The following is a 21,235-nucleotide window of genomic DNA, read 5'->3' on the forward strand; positions in this document are numbered from 1 at the left end:
TGCCAGAGGCACCTTACAGACCCTGAAAGTCTGAGAACAGTTTGAAAGCCACATGCCCCAGAGCCCAGGATCTGTCCTTAGAACAAGTCAGCACCAGAACAAACGTGTACCCAGACTGGGTTATGTTCAGTGTGAACCCAGACTGGACCCTGGGTTACAATCAGTGCAATTCCACAGCTCTCCCATTGGAAGGGGTACAAGAGACAGTCTTGTGGAAGCTGAGGCTGTACTGCTGACAGGACACTCCTGAAGGCCCTGCCCACTATCCCACCTAGCGTCCCCAGATGAAGACCCACAGGAGAAACTCCTTTTGGTGCTAAATGACATGAAATACTTTGCTTTCTCTGAGGAACTGGTATGTTTTCTCTTCTTGATTAACAAGAACTAAGAAATTATCTGTCAATATTATTTATTTGGCTATTCCCCACTCTTCTTCTCATCCAGAAAGTACTTAAGGCTCCAGTGTTTGCTACATAACAGACCATGTCGCCCCTTTCACTGTGCACACCACTAAGTGCAAAGTCAATTTAATGGTCTATGTATCCACATTTTTTAAAACTTGGAATTGACTTCCTGTACAAATTTATACTTTCCTGGTTTGTTAACTTACATTCATTCATTCAACAAATATTTATCAAGTACCTTTTTAAAATAATATCCATAATTAATTGATCTGAATAGAGTACTAGTCTACCATTGCTATCACAAAATTATGCAATAAATTCTGATAACAGTTGATGTAATTTTATTTATTTTTAACTATTGTCTTCTAACCTTGTATTATGAACATTTTCAAACATTCAAAAAAGTTGAAAGAGTGATACAATGAGCACACATATATCTTGCCCTTAAATTCTATAATTATTAATATTTTGTCATTTTTGGCTTTATCTCTAGATTTTCTCTCTCACTCATGAACCATTTAAAAGTCAGTTGTAATCATCAGGATAGTTCAGTTCTAAATACTTTCACATTTATCTCCTAAAAATAAGGACATTCTTCTATTAACCACAATACTATTATCGTACATAAAAAAATTAACAGTAATTCCATAATATCATCTAATTTCCTGTCCATATTGAAATTTTACCCAACTGTCCCAAGAACATCTTTTAGATGTTTTTATTGAACCAGGATCCACTCAAGTTTCATGCATTACATTTGGTTATTTCTCATTAGACTATAATCTAGAACAGCTCTCTACCACACACACTATTTTTAAGAATCCATAGGCTCAAATTTTTAAGACAACAGTCCTCAAAATGTGGTCCAGGTACCACCTGCTTCTGAATCATCTGGGAAGCTTATTTAAAAATCAGATTCAGGCTCCATCCCAGATTTACTGAATCAAAATGCCAAATGAGTCCTGAACACACTCAAAATTGAGAACAATTGCTATGACTTGTGAAATGATCTACAATAAATATCAACTGAATGTCTAGACATTGGCTAATAAATGCACCTGGTTGTTCAAGCTGAGGTGGTCTAATTCCGTGAAACGAGTTGCTCATTTTCCTTTTCTTCATTTTTTCACTTGTCTTCTGATTTAAGGCTTGAATCATAAAATACTCCAACTAAAACATGAATCAAATTTTAATTAAAGCTCCAATGAAATGATGTATCTGACATGATTATTTGTACCCCAAACCACATCTGCCAAGTGTTTTTAATGCCAGTACCAACTACATGTATGCTTTAGCAAACACTTTTAAACAATTTGTTTTATTAAAAAAAAAAAAATCTTTCAAGCAGAACAGATTGTGCCTTGTCTAAACATAAACTATCAATCAATCAGGAACTGTATTTTCTCTTGAATAATCAAGAAAGCCAAGCAGTACAACTGTGTGACTGCCAATAACCATCCCGTGGGCAACCACAGCAACTAATACTAGAGAAATTCAAGGCAAGAACAGATCTGGTTCTATGTCACATATACCCATATCAACTAGGAAAGTTCACACGCCCTCTACTTCTTTTCCTGAATAAGTTACTTTGAAATACATCATTTATTATATAAATTAAAAATCTTAACCACATGCACTTACATAGCTCCAGGAGTATGAGGCCTGGGGCAAAAGTACAAATGGAGGTCCACATACCACATACCTAAATATTTAAGCGTTGTAAATCAAGAAAATAAACTGTTATGTAAAATATATTCTGTCCTCCTGCTTTGAACAGTATGTCATCATTAAAGCCTGGAAGGCCATGTTCAGATTTAAATTCTTAGAGTCCTCGGGAGTTTCATGCAGCACAGGGGGAGCTGGCCCCTACCTCCTGGGACCCAAGACCACCCCTCCTCTTCTCTCCCGCTCCTCCACCCCACACCTCCTCACCTGAGGAGGCTGGTGCATACAGGCGGACATCCACACCTATACAACCAAGCTCCATCCACTGTGCCCTCCCCCGCTCCCCATATGCAGTCACCCCTCAGCCATCACTCAGGACTAGGGGTGCAAACACCGGCTATGCAGTCCACCTTCAGGAGGACAGACCCAGGAAAGAGGCCTGTACAGATCTGGGAAACAGATTCAGAGCCAGCTGGTCAGAGAATTCTGGGGTCCTGGGTTTGGGAGCATGGTCGCAGCACTGTTCCACAGAACTCTCTGCTCTGTTCTGATGGAAATGTCCTATAACATCTGTGCTAATCATCGGAACAGTAGCCACTAGATACATGGAGCTATAGAGTACCTGAAATGTAGATAGTGCACCTGAGGAACCGAATTATTTTTTAATTAATTTAAATATAAACAGCCACGTGTGGCCAGTGGCTACCACATGGATGATGCAGCTCAGGAAGGGGGCTACTAGCTGTAGTGGGCACATCCCCATGGCTCCATCAACTCGTGCCCTGTGGGAAGGGGTGCAACTGGAGGAGGACCAGATAAGGCTTTCTAGAGCTCCAGGGCACATGCCACCCTTGCCCAGGTCTGAGGGTAACACTGCACAGCTCCTCCTCCCCGAGTCTTAAACACAAGATAGTAAAATGCTCCTTTCACTCTGACATTATCACTCCATCCATATTCCTGCAAATACCATTGTTTCCTACACTCAAGATCCCAGTTGTACTTTACTATTCAAGAGTCTAAAACGAGATCTTTCTCATCTTATTTTCATATTCTCATTAAGTCTTGAGTTAGCGAAAAAAGAAACCGCCAAGTTTTTCTCCTGACTTTGACCACACCTTCAATTCTTATCATGCCTCCAACACTAGGTGTTAGGAACAAAGAGAAACAATGAGAGAAAAGAAGAGAAAGTGGGAGTTGGGAAATGGGAAGAGTGATCCTGAGAATTTCAGGGTCAGGAACCTGGAAAGGGGAACCAGGAGACCAAAGGCCCCCAAGAGCTCCATCTTCTCCAACAAATGAAACCAAACTATCTTCCCCGACACACATACAACTCCCTAGGAATTTCAGGGAAATGTAAAATTCCTAGAACAAACTAAGATTTTTTTAAGCCACTACAATATAATCAGCTTGACAGAAAAATTACATTTCACCCCTCTTTACCTTTCTACCTACCCACTGCTCATCACTAAACAAATAAGACAGAAGATTCTCACAGTCATTGATAACATCAATTGTGAGTGTATCTTCCTTAATGTGATATTATTGTTTCTTTACATTACTGAATGAATAATAGCCATTTATATTTGACAGAAATCAGAACTATTATATTGGGTTCTTATTTTATCTTTGGTTCTTATTTGGAGTTGAGTATCTCCAGAACAAATGAAATTTCTCAGGTCATCTGTAGACACCTCAACATTTCGACATGAATATATACAATGAAGAGTCTGGCATACTGGATAAAGTACTTGATGAAGAGCTAGGAACTGATGGAGAAGTCCAAAGTGCTCCCGCTTAATGTAGGGTGTACTTTGGTTTAAGCCTCTTGTCAATGTTTACTAGATTTGTCTGTTGAAAGGAGTCACTCCTTAGAGGGTTGGAAAGATAGTTCCAAAGTCAGTAGTACTTAAATGATACAACTCCACAGGTATTCTCCAAGGGCCACGCAGTCCTAGTGTCATAGCGTAGGTGCTGTGGGCTAAGGTGGGCCTCAGAATGCCTGCAGGGCCCAATGGATGCCTCTGCAAAAGAGCAGCAGACCCTGGCTCCCCCCCACCTGTCCAACAAGAAGCCACTTGTACGAGTAGTTCCTCTGGATATTTTGTGAGCTACAGCAAAATCAGGAGTATATGAAATCTTGCCGAAGCACACATAGTGAAGAAAAATCATCCTTCTCAAGTAGTAGACAGAAATGAAGGAGAACTTTCAGGCCCTGCTGGTTCAGGTTGCCAGGCTCATCAAGCTGTGTAAAGATTACTAAATCTTTTCACTAAAAGTGACAAAATGTCAGTTGCTGAACAGACATCACGGGTTTGTGTAAAGTGTCATCAAATGGAAAATTCAAAGTATCGTATTAGACAACAGAAAATGTTTCATTTGGAGAGAGAAGTAAAATTAGAGTTTTACTCCGACAAAACCTTTTTTGTATTTGCTCCCGTTTTATTTCACAAGGTTAAAACTAATCCTGCTTTTAAAACTAAAGTTCTAATTGAGGCTCTGGAAAACAGCTAAAGAGCCAACCTGACAAATGACTCTAATTTATGTGACTGGAATTTCCACTTACCACTCCTCCAAAATATTTTCCTATGTAGAAGTCATCAAGGCTGTGCAGTTCCAGATAGGTGGCTCCTAGTTCTTTAGCAAGTTGGATCCCTTCCGTCGTACTGACACAGCTCCCTCTGTCTGAGGTACACAGTGGGCATGTGCAAGGTAACTCTTCTGAGAAAATGAATATGAGGAACAAAGACTTTTGAAATTAAACATGAAAAAATGTACCTAGACAACCTGGACATTAAACAGCAAATTAAGAGCTCATGCCAGAATCACAGTTCAGGGCCATTTAGTATATCCACTAGTCACTAGACTCTGAATAAGAAGTGTCAGTGATAACAGCAAGGTCCCTAAGAGAAACAAGCTTTAAATGCAAGAAGAATGAATAGGATCTTAGAAAACAGAAGAATTTTTAAATAGGTGAATGAATATTACCAAGGCTATTATAGTAATTAGACCAATCAGCCCGTAATGCCAGGCCTGCTTCCTTTTATACAACCTTGACATCCTGAATATCAATACAAAATCAACAACCTGACTGCCCATAGAAACCACGGATTGGCGCTTTTTTTTTTTTGTAATAAACTTTAAATATATTCACTAAGTTTGAATAGATCTTATACTTTTATTTTAATAGAATCCTCAACTTGACCTCAATCTCTAAGGCTGCAAAATTGCCAGTCTTTGTAAATTTCATATGAAGTACGTTCTTATTCATCCAAACGTTTCAATTATTGAACTCTAAAGCATTCAACTGCAGAGATCAAATTCAGTCACTTTTTATCTTCTGCTTCAAAATTAAAAAATTAAAAACTGAAGGAATAAAAAGTAATTACTCAAAATGTGAACTGTCCCAAGACTCATGGCTGTACCATGTACAGACCTATGGCTGGGAATGTTGTACATCAACCCATCTCTAAGGACACACCTTCATAACGCTAAAAGTGTATGTTCAACTCCATATTCGTCAGCCAGCTTTGTTTTGTTTCATGCTACATCATCAGACATGTCATTGTTCAAAAGGCAGCCAAGTCAAAAGGGGGTAAATCCGTTTCTAAAAGAGCATGTTGTTGTAGGCTGGCTTCCCTGAGAAGCAGACTCTGAGATGGAGACTGGTGTGCTGGAGGTTTACTGGGGGGTGATCTTGGGAACGTCTCTTCTCAAGGGTGCAGGAAGCAGGACTGGGCAGAGGAAGAATTCGAACCGCAATGCTGTTGCAACAGAGACCTGAGCCATTCAACAGGGGCCTCTGGAGCTTAGACGGCCCTTTAGAGTGGTTCCCCATACAAAGCTGGGCCTTTGTATCCCTACATCAGCCAGTAATTAAAGGAGGGCTGCCCTGTGGAGGGAGCAAAACCTTGGGCAAGCGGCCTCTATCAGCACAGGGATAATGCCTGGAAAGGGACTCAGCTGTTCACCATCAGCGGCCTGAAGACCAGGTAACTGAGGGAGTAAGTACAGTGGTCCTGAAAGGGCATTTAGGCTACCCCCCTCCACAGCATACACAACAAATGTCCTACCAATGAACTGCACAGAGATGGAGCACAGGTATGTACACATGGCACGCACGCTAAGGATATTCAGTGCACGTGCATACTATACATGTAACATGCATGTGTGCACATACACATACGACTTAGATAATTTAGCTTCACTGAAAGCATTTTGAGCTCAGAAACCATGTATTCACGTTCTCATTTTGCAGAGGAGGAAGCTGAAGCTCAGAGAGGTTAACTGACTTGTCCAAGTCTCCTTGTGTGTTAGAGATGGAGAAACAATAAAACTGTTAGTTGCTCTACCTGATAAAGAGCCATCAAAAGATAAGATAAAAATTTAGTTTGAGTAAAAAATTATTAATTCCAAAGATGTGGTGATTTAAAAATGAAGCTTGGTTTCTCTAAATTATACAACAAATCCTAATCTGAGTTCTTGCATTTACTTTTTCTAAGATCATTTTTGGTTTAGAACAAATAAAGTTACCAACACAATTTAGCCTATCTTGAAAAATAACACATTGGTATTTCACATTCTTTACAAAGCCTTCATAAACAGTGCCTTTGATTTTCTGAAGACAGAGGTCTTCTTATGACTACAAAGCTCTCCTTATGCTGATGGAATGGGGTGGGTAGGCAGATCATCTTATTAAACTTTATTTCTGGACAAAAATAAAGTCAGTAGTGTTTTGAGTGAAAAATTAAGAGAGCATAATGTAAAATAATTGCTAGGAAATAAACTTGGTTTCAGGGAAAATCCAGCTAGTGTCAGGTTTAACCCAGCTGAGCGGGGTTTTCCATTGTGTGTAGCCACAAGCATCTTACCAACCTAGAAAGTGCCTCCTTATATCCAATCATTATATCTCCTCTATGTCACAGAAGACATTTCTTTTTGTTCACTTGCACCCAAAAGGAAAAATGCCTAGTCATTACATATTAGGTAGGAGAATCAATAAAACATTATGGATTAAATAAACCTACATTTAGCATTTCATCAGGAACAATGAGAAGACCCAATATAATCTTAAATTGTGGTGCCTTCTTCAGGACTCACTCCTATGAGCCTACCTCAGAGTCCTGGAACTTCAGAATCAGTGTTATTCTTCTAGTTAACACTGTAGTCTTTTATTTTTTTTCTTATATATTATCTTTCAAGGTGTTATCACAAAATGTCTATTTTTTTTTAAAGCAAACACAATGTAACTCTGGAATTAAAATGAATGGCATCTCTTTCAAAGCAATGGATTTGAGAACTGATAGGGTGATTCTTACAATCTTGCCAGTGCTTGAGATTCTTAGAAATCCTTTGAGGAATTCCAGCCTTGCAATGTACTGGGCTCTGTCAGAGCTCCAAAAAGAAAAGATAGGATGCCCGCTTTCAGGAACTTAAGGCTATGAATACACCTTTGTCAAGTCTGGAGAAAAATTTCTACTTTAAAGACAGATTCAGGGCTTCCCTGGTGGCGCAGTGGTTGAGAATCCGCCTGCCAATGCAGGGGACACGGGTTCGAGCCCTGGTCTGGGAAGATCCCACATGCCGCAGAGCAACTGGGCCTGTGAGCCACAACTACTGAGCCTGCGCGTCTGGAGCCTGTGCTCCGCAACAACAGAGGCCGTGACAGTGAGAGGCCCGCGCACCGTGATGAAGAGTGGCCCCCGCTCGCTGCAACTAGAGAAAGCCCTCGCACAGAAACGAAGACCCAACACAGACAAAAAATAAATAAATTAATTAAAAAAAAAAGATACAAGAGGAAAAAAGCTTAAAAAAAAAAAAGATAGATTCAATATTTAGTAAAAGCCAAAAATTTATTCAGAGCCAAGTATTACGAAGACACACACACAGTCAAGCTTGTCAAAACACGTATAACAAAGGAAAGAGATGAGACTGATTGTGTTTGCCGAACTTGTTCTTAAAGGAGCTGGAGAGAGGAGTTACCAGAGCACCTAGCACAGTTCCACAGACTGCAAGGGATTGGAGGAGGAGAGAAGCAATACGTGTCCTTGAGTTGAAGAGACAGATTTAGCTTTGTAATTACTTTGTAATCACATCTTACAAGGTAAATTAATTTCAACCTGTTAGTGAAAATGATCTTTTCACTTCTGTATATCATTCATAAAGCCATTCATTACTCACTGAACAAATGTTTTTTGAGCACCTAGCACACCTCAAATAGCAGAGATATAAAGATACACAGATAAATGAAACTCATAGTCAACTGAGCCAAGACAGATATGACTGCAGACAGTTATAAGTACTGGGGCTTGCTTGGTAGTGCAGTGGTTAAGAATCCGCCTGCCAATGCAGGGGACATGGGTTCGAGCCCTGGTCTGGGAAGATCCTACAAGCTGCGGAGCAACTAAGCCCGTGTGCCACAACTACTGAGCCTGTGCTCTAGAGCCCACGAGCCACAACTACTGAGCCCACGTGCCACAACTATTGAAGCCCGCGCATCTAGAGCCCGAGCTCTGCAACAAGAGAAGCCACCGCAATGTGAAGTCCGAGCACCACAACGAAGTGTAGCCCCCGCTCGCCAAAATTAGAGCCCGTGTGCAGCAACGAAGACCCAACGCAGCCCAAAAAAAAAAAAAAAAAAAGTACTAAAATAAAGGTGTACAAAATCACCATAGGAACAGAGGAGAAGAAATTAACTCTACCTGGGGGATTGTGGAAGGCTTCACAGAAGAGGGAACGATTTAAAGGGTAAGGATGAATTCGCTATGCAGATATGACAGGGGTTGTGCAGAGGGCCAGTCCACTCAGAGCATGACACAGTATAGCACATACTGAGGCCTGAAGGTGAGAAAAAAGGGAAGACATCGCTTCCACTTTCAAGAGAGCAAGCTAAGCCCACACTGCAATCTCCTCTCCCTGCCAAATCACAGAAATCATGAAATAATGAGGGGGAGGGGGAAGAGGTGGGAAGGAGAAAGAAAGGAAGGAAGCAAGGGATGGGGGAGGGAGAAAGAGAGAGGAGGAAGGGAGTTGTGCACATGCAGCAGCCCTCAAACATTAGGAGACTCTCATCAGCCCAGAAACTAGGAAAACCTGAGGGGCTGCAGGCAGTACACACAGGACGACCAAAGAGGGATGCTGAGGCTTGGACGACAGGTGGGACCTCGTGCACTGCAGCAACATGTAAGTGCTCATTGCCTCGCAAAGGGGGTTGAGGAGGAGACCAAGGGCAACTGAGTGGAGGTTAGCTGAGGACGCCAGCGAAGTAGAGAGGCCCATGGGTCCTAGAGCAGGCCAAGCCTAAGATGAGCCTGGAACATCTGTGCCAGAAAGCAAGGAAGGACTCAAATTAATTGGAGAGAGCATGAAGAGGCTCCCCTAGGCAAATCTGGGGTAACTGGAGTATCAGAAAGAATAATGAGAAGAACAGATGATAAAATATTGAATTTAAGAAACAAACCCATGAATCATAGTGACTCTTAAAGAAAGACGTGGGAGCAGAGAAAAGGGAAAGCCTTATTTACAGAAGAATGCCAAGTAATAAGTGTAGAAGGAATGATAGGAAATCACTATTTTGTAACCACAGTTATCACAACTGAAGGAATCATGCAAAATAATGGGCTTGGATTCTTTAAAAATGTCATGAAAGATACCCCACCCCCCAGAAAAAGGCTGGGTGATTGGGAACTGTTCTGAATTAAAAGAGACCAGGGAGACTTGACAACTAAATGCAATGCATAGTTCTTAATTTCATCCTGGATTAAAAAAACAAAAAACAATTAAAACCAGCTTTGGAATACATCGAAAAATGTGAATATGGGTTATATTTTAAATAATAGTATAATAGGTCATAGTATATTTCTTGAGTGATGATTGCATTATGGTTAATAGGAAAATGACTCTGTTCTTAGATGAGACATGTTTAATTAATCAGGATTGAAGAAATCCCATAATGTTTACAATTTACTCTTAAATGGTTCAAACAAAAAAAAGTGTGTGTGTGCTGTGTATGTGTGTGTGTTTGTATTTGTAATTTCTGGAGGTCACTGTCCTATATTTATCAAGTTTCTTAGATTTGAAATTTTGCAAATAAAAGTTAGAAAAAAAAAAAGAAGAAAGTTTCTAAAGATTTTAAAGAATTGAGTACCATGATCTGACATATTCTAGAATGATTATTCTGAGAGGATTCATTTCAGAAAGAAGCCACGCAGGAAAAGGAGACCAGAGGCTGATTTACCAGGAAGCCTGTTTCAAGGCCCTTCCTTGTGGGTTGTTTCCAAAGCCTTGGGAGAAACCTAGGCATTAGATTCTTTCACATGATGTATGCTTTTGTAAAATCTGCAAAATAAGATATTCTGACTATGTCTGGTTAAGACATAAGTCTCTCTCCAGTCCAGTTCACTTCACCTTGCATCAGGCAGCTCTGGAGTAGCCACGGACATTTTTAGGATCCTGCTAAGGGGAATTTAAATTTAGGTTTAGCGAGATATTATTTGTGGTTTGTAGTCACTTCCTTGTAAGTGTTTGCGAGCTGTCTTGGTACATGAATGGCCTTCAGGAATGCTTCTTCCACCCACTGTGCAGACTAATTTGGCGTCATGACACAAAGAGGCAGAGCTGAAAGACAAACACAACAAAAACCGAAGTGCCCAGCATCACAAAGATGTGGAGAATGAAGAAATACGCTGGAAGAAAAACTATCATTCTCTTCTCCCTATAGAAAATCTCAAAAAGTGGTTATCATGTGAAGAACTGCAAAGACTGTGAGCACAAAAAATATACGAAAAGTTAAAGAAGTGTCAGGTTTTTTTTGTTTTTTAAATTATTTTATTTACTTATTTATTTTTGGCTGCATTGGGTCTTGGTTGCTGCCCGCGGGCTTTCTCTAGTTGTGGCAAGCGGGGGCTACTCTTCACTGCGGTGCACAGGCTTCTCTTGTTGCACAGCACGGGCTCTAGGTGCGCAGGCTTCAGTAGTTGTGGCTTGTGGGCTCAGTAGCTGTGGATCACGGGCTCTAGAGTGCAGGCTCAGTAGTTGTGGTGCACGGGCTTAGTTGCTCCGCGGCATGTGGGATCTTCCCAGACCAGGGCTCGAATCCGTGTCCCCTGCATTGGCAGGCGGAAGCTTAACCACTGTGCCACCAGGGAGGCCCAGGTTTTTAAATAATAGAAACTTTTTTTAATGTCTGTCGTATTTGACAGCTTTTTCGGAGTTGTAACTTCTTGTGCTTTCTTTTCACATTCTAAATAAGTATTCATTTGTATACATATATGTATCTGTAATTTTGTAGTTTTTTTTCTTACAAAGGACCTCTAAAATTGTGTAAGTTTCAGATCCTGCAAATCTGGAACTGCCTCTTTAGACCAAAATGAAGGTCATTATGAGAGAGAATTAAATGAATAGGAACTGAAATCCAGTGAAGATGATGAGAAAGCAATGAATTTTGTTTTGAATTTTTGAATTTTATTTATTTTTTATACAGCAGGCTCTTATTAGTTATCTATTTTATATATATTAGTGTTTATATGTCTAGGGTTATGATCCTTGGTTTGGGTCCAAGAAAGCAATGAATTTGAGGTTAATTTAAAATATAAAGTCAAAAGAGCTTCTTAGTCAACGGGATATGGGGAATAGGAACGAAAGTTGGGTTGGATGATTCTAGTTTGGGTGAATGGATAGGTTTGGCATCATTCACCAAGACAGGGAACTCAGCAGAAAGAGGAAGATGTCTGTGGAGACATGGGTCAGAAGAGAGACTGGAGCCAGAAAAACAGTCCGGGTAATCACCAGTGTCTATACAGGGGAAGCTAGGGCAACAGATTAGCAGGTCCATGGTCAGAGTAAACAGCAAGAAGAGGTGAAGCTAAAGGATGGGACCCTGGGCAACAACTACCGGATGTACTGATTTGGTATATGTGTGTAAGGGAGGATGAGGGCGCCAGGAAAGAAGAAAGAGAATTAGAACAAACAGGAAAGAAAGAGTAGCTTTATTAAGTGGAGGGAGAGGTGTATTTGAATAATTTCAAAGGGAGGATTGTTATTAAAATGTAAATTAAGTTTGGCAATAGGCATATAACTGGCAGCCCTGAGTGAAAACAAACCCAGTGTAATTGTGAAAGTCAAAGTCAGACTGTAGTGGACTGAAGAATGAATGGGAAGTCAGGAAGTGCACTCAGGAAGTGTGGATGACTCGTTCAAGAATCATGACTAGCAATAAAAAGAAAGTTAGGGAAGTAGAGGGGACATACGGTCAAAGAAGGGTCAGCCCTGCTTTATTCATATCTACTAATACTAAAAACATACCTACCATATGACCCAACAATCCTACTCCTAGGAAACTACCTAAGCATCACTAAAAGGAGAATACAGAAATAAATCATGGGGGACTTCCCTGGTGGCACAGTGGTTAAGAATCCGCCTGCCAATGCAGGGGACACGGGTTCGAGCCCTGGTCCGGGAAGATCCCACATGCCGCGGAGCAACTAAGCCCGTGCACCACAACTACTGAGCCTGCGCTCTAGAGCTCACGAGCCACAAACTACTGAAGCCCTCATGCCACAACTACTGAAGCCCATGCATCTAGAGCCTGTGCTCCACAACAAGAGAAGCCACCGCAATGAGAAGCCCGCTCACCGCAACCAAGAGTAGCCCCCACTCGCCACAATTAGAGAAAGCCCACACACAGCAACAAAGACCAATGCAGCCAAAAATAAAAATAAATAAATAAATTTAAAAAAAAAAAAGGAAAGAAAGAAATCATGGCGTATTCATACAATGGAATAATACACAGCAATAAAAAGAATATATTACAGATAAGTTCAGCATGGATGAATCTCAAAAGTATCACGTTAACTGAAATTAGGCAGACACAAGACACTACATACTGTATAATTCCATCTGTATGAAGGTCAAGAATAGGTAAAACTAATCTATGTTGTTAGAAGTCAGAATAGCAATTATCTCTGGGGAGGGGTGTTATCAACTGGGAAGAGGCATGAGAGGCTTCTGGAGTGAGGCAAATGTTCTAGATCTTGAGATGTGTGATGGTTGCATAGCTGTATATATGTGCAAAAATGCATTAAACTGTGCTCTAAAATTACTGAAGTCTAATGTCCTTTATTTTGCTATACTTCAATAAAAATAAAAAATGAGTAAAAATGAAATTTTAAGACAGATTTACTGAGGAAATAACCACTAAGAACTATAAAATACCACCAATTCAAAGTGGATTCTGAGTTGACCCTGAGATATCTGCCAATAGTATGCACAGAAGCAACTACTGAAATTGACTGAACCAAATTAATCCATCAGCTACGGAGTCAACAATCCTCTCTCTTAGGTGGTGTTGTCAGTGTATTCAGCTCACTCATTGCTACCTACCTAAAAACACTGCTCCCAATCCCACATCCTTATGTGAACAATCTATCCTTCCCAACTGAATAGTCCCTTAGATTGTCAAAAAGAGTTTTCCAGGGCTCAGTGTCAGCCTAATACCTCTCCTATATCAAAAAGAACACAATTACTGACTTCCTTCACTTCTACAGAACAGCAGTTTAAAAGACAAACTTGTGGGGCTTCCCTGGTGGCGCAGTGGTTGAGAATCTGCCTGCCAATGCAGGGGACACGGGTTCGAGCCCTGGTCTGGGAAGATCCCACATGCCGCGGAGCAACTGGGCCCGTGAGCCACAACTACTGAGCCTGAGCGTCTGGAGCCTCTGCTCCGCAACAAGAGAGGCCGCGATAGTGAGAGGCCCGCGCACTGCGATGAAGAGTGGCCCCCACTCGCCGCAACTGGAGAAAGCCCTCACACAGAAACGAAGACCCAACACAGCCAAAAATAAACATAATAAATAAAAATTAAAAAAAAAAAAAAAAAAAAGACAAACTTGTACCCATCAGAATCACAGCAGTAGTTTGTGATACTTTCCTTTGATGTCCCATTACCATATCCAATGATGAAGAGATAACAGATGGCATTTAAACCCACAGTCATTTTGCTTTCAAAAAAAACACACAAAAAAACTGTACTAATCATTTATAAGCTTAATGCTATTCAAAATTAATACGGTACCTGCACTCTCATATAAAAGAAAAATTAAATACTTACCATTTTGTCTTGTACCAACAGCAGCAATGATAACTGGAACTGAATTTAATGCTCTTTTTATCACTGGAATATAATTATCCTTCACTTCGTGAAATGAAAACTTGTCATTTACGTTGTACTTGATCACAATGATGTCAGCACCTCCAATTAGATTTCGAGAGGTGTACCAATCACTGTCAAAAATGTCCTAAACCAAAATGTAAAGAGCAATCTTTAGTCTGCTTATCTTCAAATCCATCATGAAATAAACTGTAACATATTAGTTTAACTTTTTTACTATATTTTAATTTTTGGAATTCATTTTTTAAATTTATTTTTTAAAAAGTAACTACGTGAAATTTAAAACATTTGAAGTCTATCAAGTCTTTAAATTTTTTTATTTATTCATTTAGCCTGGACAACTATGTAATAGTAAAATAGAATCTAGAGAATTCCTGAGACTCTGATGGAATAAGCAACCTCTTTCAACACCTGTACTTAAAAATAAACACTTTGTTTTAAAATTATGCCATAAACCATTAGCCAGACTCATCAAGAAAAAAAGGGAGAAGACTCAAATCGATAGAATTAGAAATGAAAAAGTAACAACTGACACTGCAGAAATACAAAGGATCATGAAAGATTACTACAAGCAGCTATACGCCAATAAAATGGACAACCTGGAAGAAATGAACAAATTCTTAGAAAAGCACAACCTTCCAAGACTGAACCAGGAAGAAACAGAAAATATAAACAGGCCAATCACAAGCACTGAAATTGAAACTGTGATTAAAACTCTTCCAACAAACAAAAGCCCAGGACCAGATGGCTTCACAGGCGAATTCTATCAAACATTTAGAGAAGAGCTAACACCTATCCTTCTCAAACTCTTCCAAAATATAGCAGAGGGAAGAACACTCCCAAACTCATTCTACGAGGCCACCATCACCCTGATACCAAAACCAGACAAAGATGTCACAAAAAAAGAAAACTACAGGGCAATATCACTGATGAACATAGGTGCAAAAGTCCTCAACAAAATACTAGCAAACAGAATCCAACAGCACATTAAAAGGATCATACACCATGATCAAGTGGGGTTTATCCCAGGAATGCAAGAATTCTTCAATATACGCAAATCAATCAATGTGATAAACCATATTAACAAATTAAAGGATAAAAACCATATGATCATCTCAATAGATGCAGAAAAAGCTTTCAACAAAATTCAACACCCATTTATGATAAAAACCCTCCAGAAAGTAGGCATAGAGGGAACTTACCTCAACATAATACAGGCCATATGTGACAAATCCACAGCCAACATCATTCTCAGAGGTGAAAAACTGAAACCATTTCCTCTAAGATCAGGAACAAGACAAGGTTGTCCACTCTCACCACTATTATTCAACATAGTTTTGGAAGTTTTAGCCACAACAATCAGAGAAGAAAAGAAATAAAAGGAATCCATATCGGAAAAGAAGTAAAGCTGTCACTGTTTGCAGATGACATGATACTATATGTAGAGAATCCCAAAGATGCTACCAGAAAACTACTAGAGCTAATCAATGAATTTTGTAAAGTAGCAGGATACAAAACTAATGCACAGAAATCTCTTGCATTCCTATACACTAATGATGAAAAATCTGAAAGAGAAATTAAGGCAACACTCCCATTTACCACTGCAACAAAAAGAATAAAATACCTAGGAATAAACCTACCTAAAGAGACTAAAGACCTGTATGCAGAAAACTATAAGACACTGATGAAAGAAATTAAAGATGATACAGACAGATGGAGAGACATACCATGTTCTTGGATTGGAAGAATCAACATTGTGAAAATGACTCTACTACCCAAAGCAATCTACAGATTCAATGCAATTCCTATCAAACTACCAAAGGCATTTTTCACAGAACTAGAACAAAAAATTACACAATTGTATGGAAACACAAAAGACCCTGAATAGCCAAAGCAATCTTGAGAAAGAAAAATGGAGCTGGAGGAATCAGGCTTCTGAGCTTCAGACTATACTACAAAGCTACAGTAATCAAGACAGTGTGGTACTGGCACAAAAACAGAAATATAGATCAATGGAACAGGATAGAAAGCCCAGAGATAAGCCCACGCACATATGGTCACCTTATTTTTGATAAAGGAGGCAAGAATATACAATGGAGAAAAGACAGCCTCTTCAATAAGTGGTGCTGGGAAAACTGGACAGCTACATGTAAAAGAATGAAATTAGAACACTCCCTAACATCATACACAAAAATAAACTTAAAATGGATTAAAGATCAAAATGTAAGGCCAGATACTATAAAACTCTTAGAGGAAAACATAGGCAGAACACTCTATGACATAAATCACAGCAAGATCCTTTTTGACCCACCTCCTAGAGAAATGGAAATAAAAACAAAAATAAACAAATTGGACCTAATGAAACTTACAAGCTTTTGCACAGCAAAGGAAACCATAAACAAGACCAAAAGACAACCCTCAGAATGGGAGAAAATATTTGCAAATGAAGCAACTGACAAAGGATAAAAAAACTCCAAAATTTACAAGCAGCTCATGCAGCTCAATATCAAAAAAACAAACAACCCAATCCAAAAATGGGAAGAAGACCTAAATAGACATTTCTCCAAAGAAGATATACAGATTGCCAACAAACACATGAAAGAATGCTCAACATCACTAATCATTAGAGAAATGCAAATCAAAAATACAATGAGGTATCACCTCACACCAGTCAGAATGGCCATCATCAAAAAATCTACAAACAATAAATGCTGGAGAGGGTGTGGAGAAAAGGGAACCCTCTTGCACTGTTGGTGGGAATGTAAACTGATACAGCCACTATGGAGAACTGTATGGAGGTTCCTTAAAAAAGTAAAAATAGAACTACCATATGACCCAGCAATCCCACTACTGGGCATATACCTGAGAAAACCATAATTCAAAAAGAGTCATGTATCACAATGTTCATTGCAGAGCTATTTACAACAGCCAGGACATGGAAGCAACCTAAGTGTCCATCGACAGATGAATGGATAAAGAAGATGTGGCACAGATATACAATGGAATATTACTCAGCCATAAAAGGAAACGAAATTGAAATATCTGTAGTGAGGTGGATGGACCTAGAGTCTGTCATACAGAGTGAAGTAAGTCAGACAGAGAAAAACAAATACTGTATGCTAACACATATATATGGAATCTAAAAAAAAAAAAGAAGAACCTAGGGGCAGGACAGGAATAAAGACACAGACGTAGAGAACGGACTTGACACGGGGAGGGGGAAGGGTAAACTGGGACGAAGTGAGAGAGTGGCATGGACTTATATATACTACCAAATGTAATATAGATAGCTAATGGGAAGCAGCCGCATAGCACAGGGAGATCAGCTCGGTGCTTTGTGACCACCTAGAGGGGTGGGATAGGGAGGGTAGGAGGGAGACGCAAGAGGGAGGAGATATGGGGATATATGTATATGTATAGCTGATTCACTTTGTTATAAAGCAGAAACTAACACACCATTGTAAAGCAATTATACTCCAATAAAGACGTTAAAAAAAAAATCCACTAAGACTAAGTACAAAAAAATCAGAATGCTAGATTTATGCACATGAAGTAAAACATAAATAAAATGCCATACACAAGAAAATAAAATAAAATTATGCCATAGCTTTATCACCTAATAGTTTCAAAAATTAACACTATTCATTAGATGCAAGAGCATCAATGTGAGTAAGGAAGCGTCAGAGGATTTTCTGTGACCCAGTTAGATAATGCAGGATTGTTCAGTGATTTAGATTGTATTGATAATACCCTGTGAATTCTGTGGCGTTCCATATATTTTATCCATATCTCAAAATTCATATATATTTTTCAACTTTATCCATTCTTTGGACAGTACTGCATATATATAGTGTGCATGTGAGGGGAACAAGGGGGGCGGAGGGGTATGGCTCCAAAAACGATAGTGTGTCTTATAAGATGATGTTGACATGGTAAGGAACATATGTGCAATTCATGTATTTTGTTCATATCAATTAAAAATTCAGGATAAAGCTTTTCAGTTTTGAAATGTTTACTTTTGGACTACAGTTAATAATATTTATATTTAGAATTAGGGCCAAAAGTAATTTATTATGGACCCTACTCCTTAAAACTTTGCGCCTTGATATTTTAAAAATAATTTTTCAAAGTTACTGTGTGAATAGTGGTATAAGAAAAATATCGTTATGTACCTTAACACCATTGCTAAATATGCATAAGTGGCTTCCTTCTCACATTCTGGTTAACTATTAATCATTATTTGTCCTTTCATGTGGCCTTTGGTATGTATTCCTAGGATGTAATAAAGCTAGATTAAGAAAACAGACAGCTAGATATGGCTAACAAGTCCAAAAACTGTTGGGCTATGAAAGTCTGCACTTTGAAATATGAGTCCAAACCAGGGTTTGAATCAATCAGTTGTGACAGAGCTTTTATCCTGTTAGAAAATTCTGGAGAAGTGTCACAGCAATGCCCTTTTGCAGAGAGCTTCTTCTCACCAGTACACTGCCATGCCCCAGCAAAGCCTCTCCCAATTCCCTACACCCTCACAACCTGCGTATTTCCTACAAGTATATTCTGCGTAACAAGAATTGCAGAATTTTTAGATATGAATACTTTACTGAGAGTGGGATGGACAGAGCCTTTTTAGAGGAAGATTTAAAAACCAAAAAAAAAAAAAAAAAGGCAAACTATGGGGATATAAACAGCAAAGGCAAAATTCTTGAACTTAGTGGAGGATGTAAGAGGAGGGAGAAGTGAATTGGGACACAGATCAAGAAAATGTGAAAGCTTCCCAGCAGAGCTCTATGCTAATTTCCAAATCCCAAACCACAAAACCCATTCAGTTCCAGCTGTATCTGTTACAGTATTCAAGCTCAAAGTATATAAGTACAACAGGGTATATAAATACAATAAAGAAAGAGGACAAAGTCAGATGAATGGGATGAACAAACTAAACTTAAGTGGGACCAATATCAAGCAGCCATTTAACTCTGTGAGAACAAATCAAAAGTAACTGCTTTCTGCATTCCAAATAGTTCAAAATTCCAGAGTTACTGGAGACGTGTAGAAAGAAAAAGGAGACATTTAAGGGAAAATGTCATGAGGAAATGGGTTTTGGCTTCATTAACTCTGTGGTACTGAGGATATAAATCTATAATTTTATTTTTAATACAAATCAGAGCTTCAAACCCTGCCCAAGAAAAGTGTGCATATATTATCTCATTGCTTTTTATGGAATATTTTTGGTAAACAGGAAAAGATCTAGAAATAAAATAATAATATAACAAAAAAGGGTGGGTTTGAGAGAGACATACTAAACAACAAGCTACATATAATGAAGTTGAAGCACATTTATTTAAAAAGTGCCAAGTATATATGGCAAAGATCCAGAGTGAGGCTGCGGAGATACAGAAGAAAACTAGGGAGAGAAGCACAACTATCTCACTCTAACTCCAAGAAAACAATGCCACATTTCTTCTCAAACTGTCTCAAAGAGAAAATGCTCCACTGGTTTCTAGAAATATGAAGGAAATCAAATTCTCCCACCCCTTGTAAATCAGTTCCAGGATTTCCTCTAGGCAGTTATGCAACACGAGGCTTGGAGCCACATTTGGGGAATGGAACTCATCTTTTGAAAAATAATCTTAATTTTTACAGCAAAACAACAACTTTATTCTACTTGGTTGTGAGGCTGCAATACAGCATCTACTAAGTACTAACACGGCTGCCTCTATGTACTTTATTTGTGTGGAGATCTTGAATGATGTGTGGGAAAACTTTACTTTTGCTTCATTTAAGCAATACACGGCTATACTAAAGTTGTGATAAACACTTTATTATTATCGTAGCTACGGCTTATTGATTACTTACTACATGCCCGTCTGGATGCTAAGAACTTTACACATACTAACTCATTTATTCTTCAGCACAGCTCTGGGAGGCAGGGATTATTATGTTTATTTTACACACAGAGAAAATAATGCTAAGAGAGGATGAGTGACTTTACCCAGGAACACAGCCACTAACTCGCAAGGTGAGGATCTGAAATCAGATCCTTTTGATATCAAAACCTGTGCTCTATCTGCTCTGCTATGTTTAATATTCTGATTCAGTACATGTCAAATACCAGCTGATGAATACAATCAACTTTCATATCTCTGATGGGCTTTTACTTTCCACCAAGAGAAGAAAAGCACCTTATAAAGAGTAGCTCTACAAACGTATTCTACTATGTCTGAAGACCACTATAACCCAGAAAACTGTGCCTGGTTACAAACTCAATGTCTTAAAAAAGGCCAGAGTCTAACCAAACCAAAGGTGATTAGCATAATAAAACATAACAATAAACTTAAGACCAAAACAATCCAGACTGTGAAGGCTTATTTCAATCGATTTGGAAGATTTCATTTACTACAATCCATGGGATCACAAGTATTGCTTTTGCTAAGCTAACAACATAAAAAGGAAAGAGTTCACTGCTCAAAGAAAAAGCAGGAAAGGTTATCCTAACATCCTAATTCAGCTTATTTTATTTTCCCTACATTTATTTACTCTATTCACTCAACATTTGTTCAACTGAGTGTAGAACCAATTAGTTTTTAGACTGTAAGATTTTTCACAATGAAATGACCGAAGTAAAAGAAGGGTTTCATTTGCTTGCATGGACTCCAGCCAGTAAGTTCTCCACCAATGCTTCCTATGATCAGCATCATCACTGTCATAATTAGGAATTTAATAGCATCCCTGTTATTGAAAAAGCCCATTTTTCATTTATTTTAGCCTATCAAATTTACTTTAGCTGAAAATTTATTTGGGCAAGTGATCTTTTCTTTCAGTAATATGGAAATTTGCATAAGAAATGTTTTTATGTACATTCTATACCTTTCTTTGGAAAGGTGTATTAGTTCCCTATAGTCCCTAATTCGGTTTTCTTAAAGTGCAGTTTAAATGTAAATCTCACATAATGATATCTGTATTTTTTTAGACATTAAACTTTCTTCTGTTATAAAATATAATACTT

General features: G+C 38.9%; 1 protein-coding gene across 4 annotated transcripts in view; it reads right to left on the bottom strand.

The window, feature by feature from the left end:
* The window catches only part of RHOBTB3 (Rho related BTB domain containing 3), an 83,503-nt gene that overhangs the window by 60,875 nt on the left and 1,393 nt on the right, over nt 1-21,235 (bottom strand). For all 4 annotated transcript variants that reach the window (XM_082458114.1, XM_082458115.1, XM_082458113.1 and 1 more), the window contains exons 3-5: nt 14,173-14,359; nt 4,633-4,787; nt 1,463-1,574 (exon numbers count right to left, since the gene is read on the bottom strand). In XM_082458114.1, coding sequence (XP_082314240.1) covers nt 1,463-1,574; nt 4,633-4,787; nt 14,173-14,359 — 454 coding nt within the window. The remainder of the gene's footprint in view (nt 1-1,462; nt 1,575-4,632; nt 4,788-14,172; nt 14,360-21,235) is intronic.

Source organism: Balaenoptera physalus (genome assembly GCF_965194825.1).
Source record: "Balaenoptera physalus genome assembly, chromosome: 3".
NCBI classification, from domain to species: domain Eukaryota; kingdom Metazoa; phylum Chordata; class Mammalia; order Artiodactyla; family Balaenopteridae; genus Balaenoptera; species Balaenoptera physalus.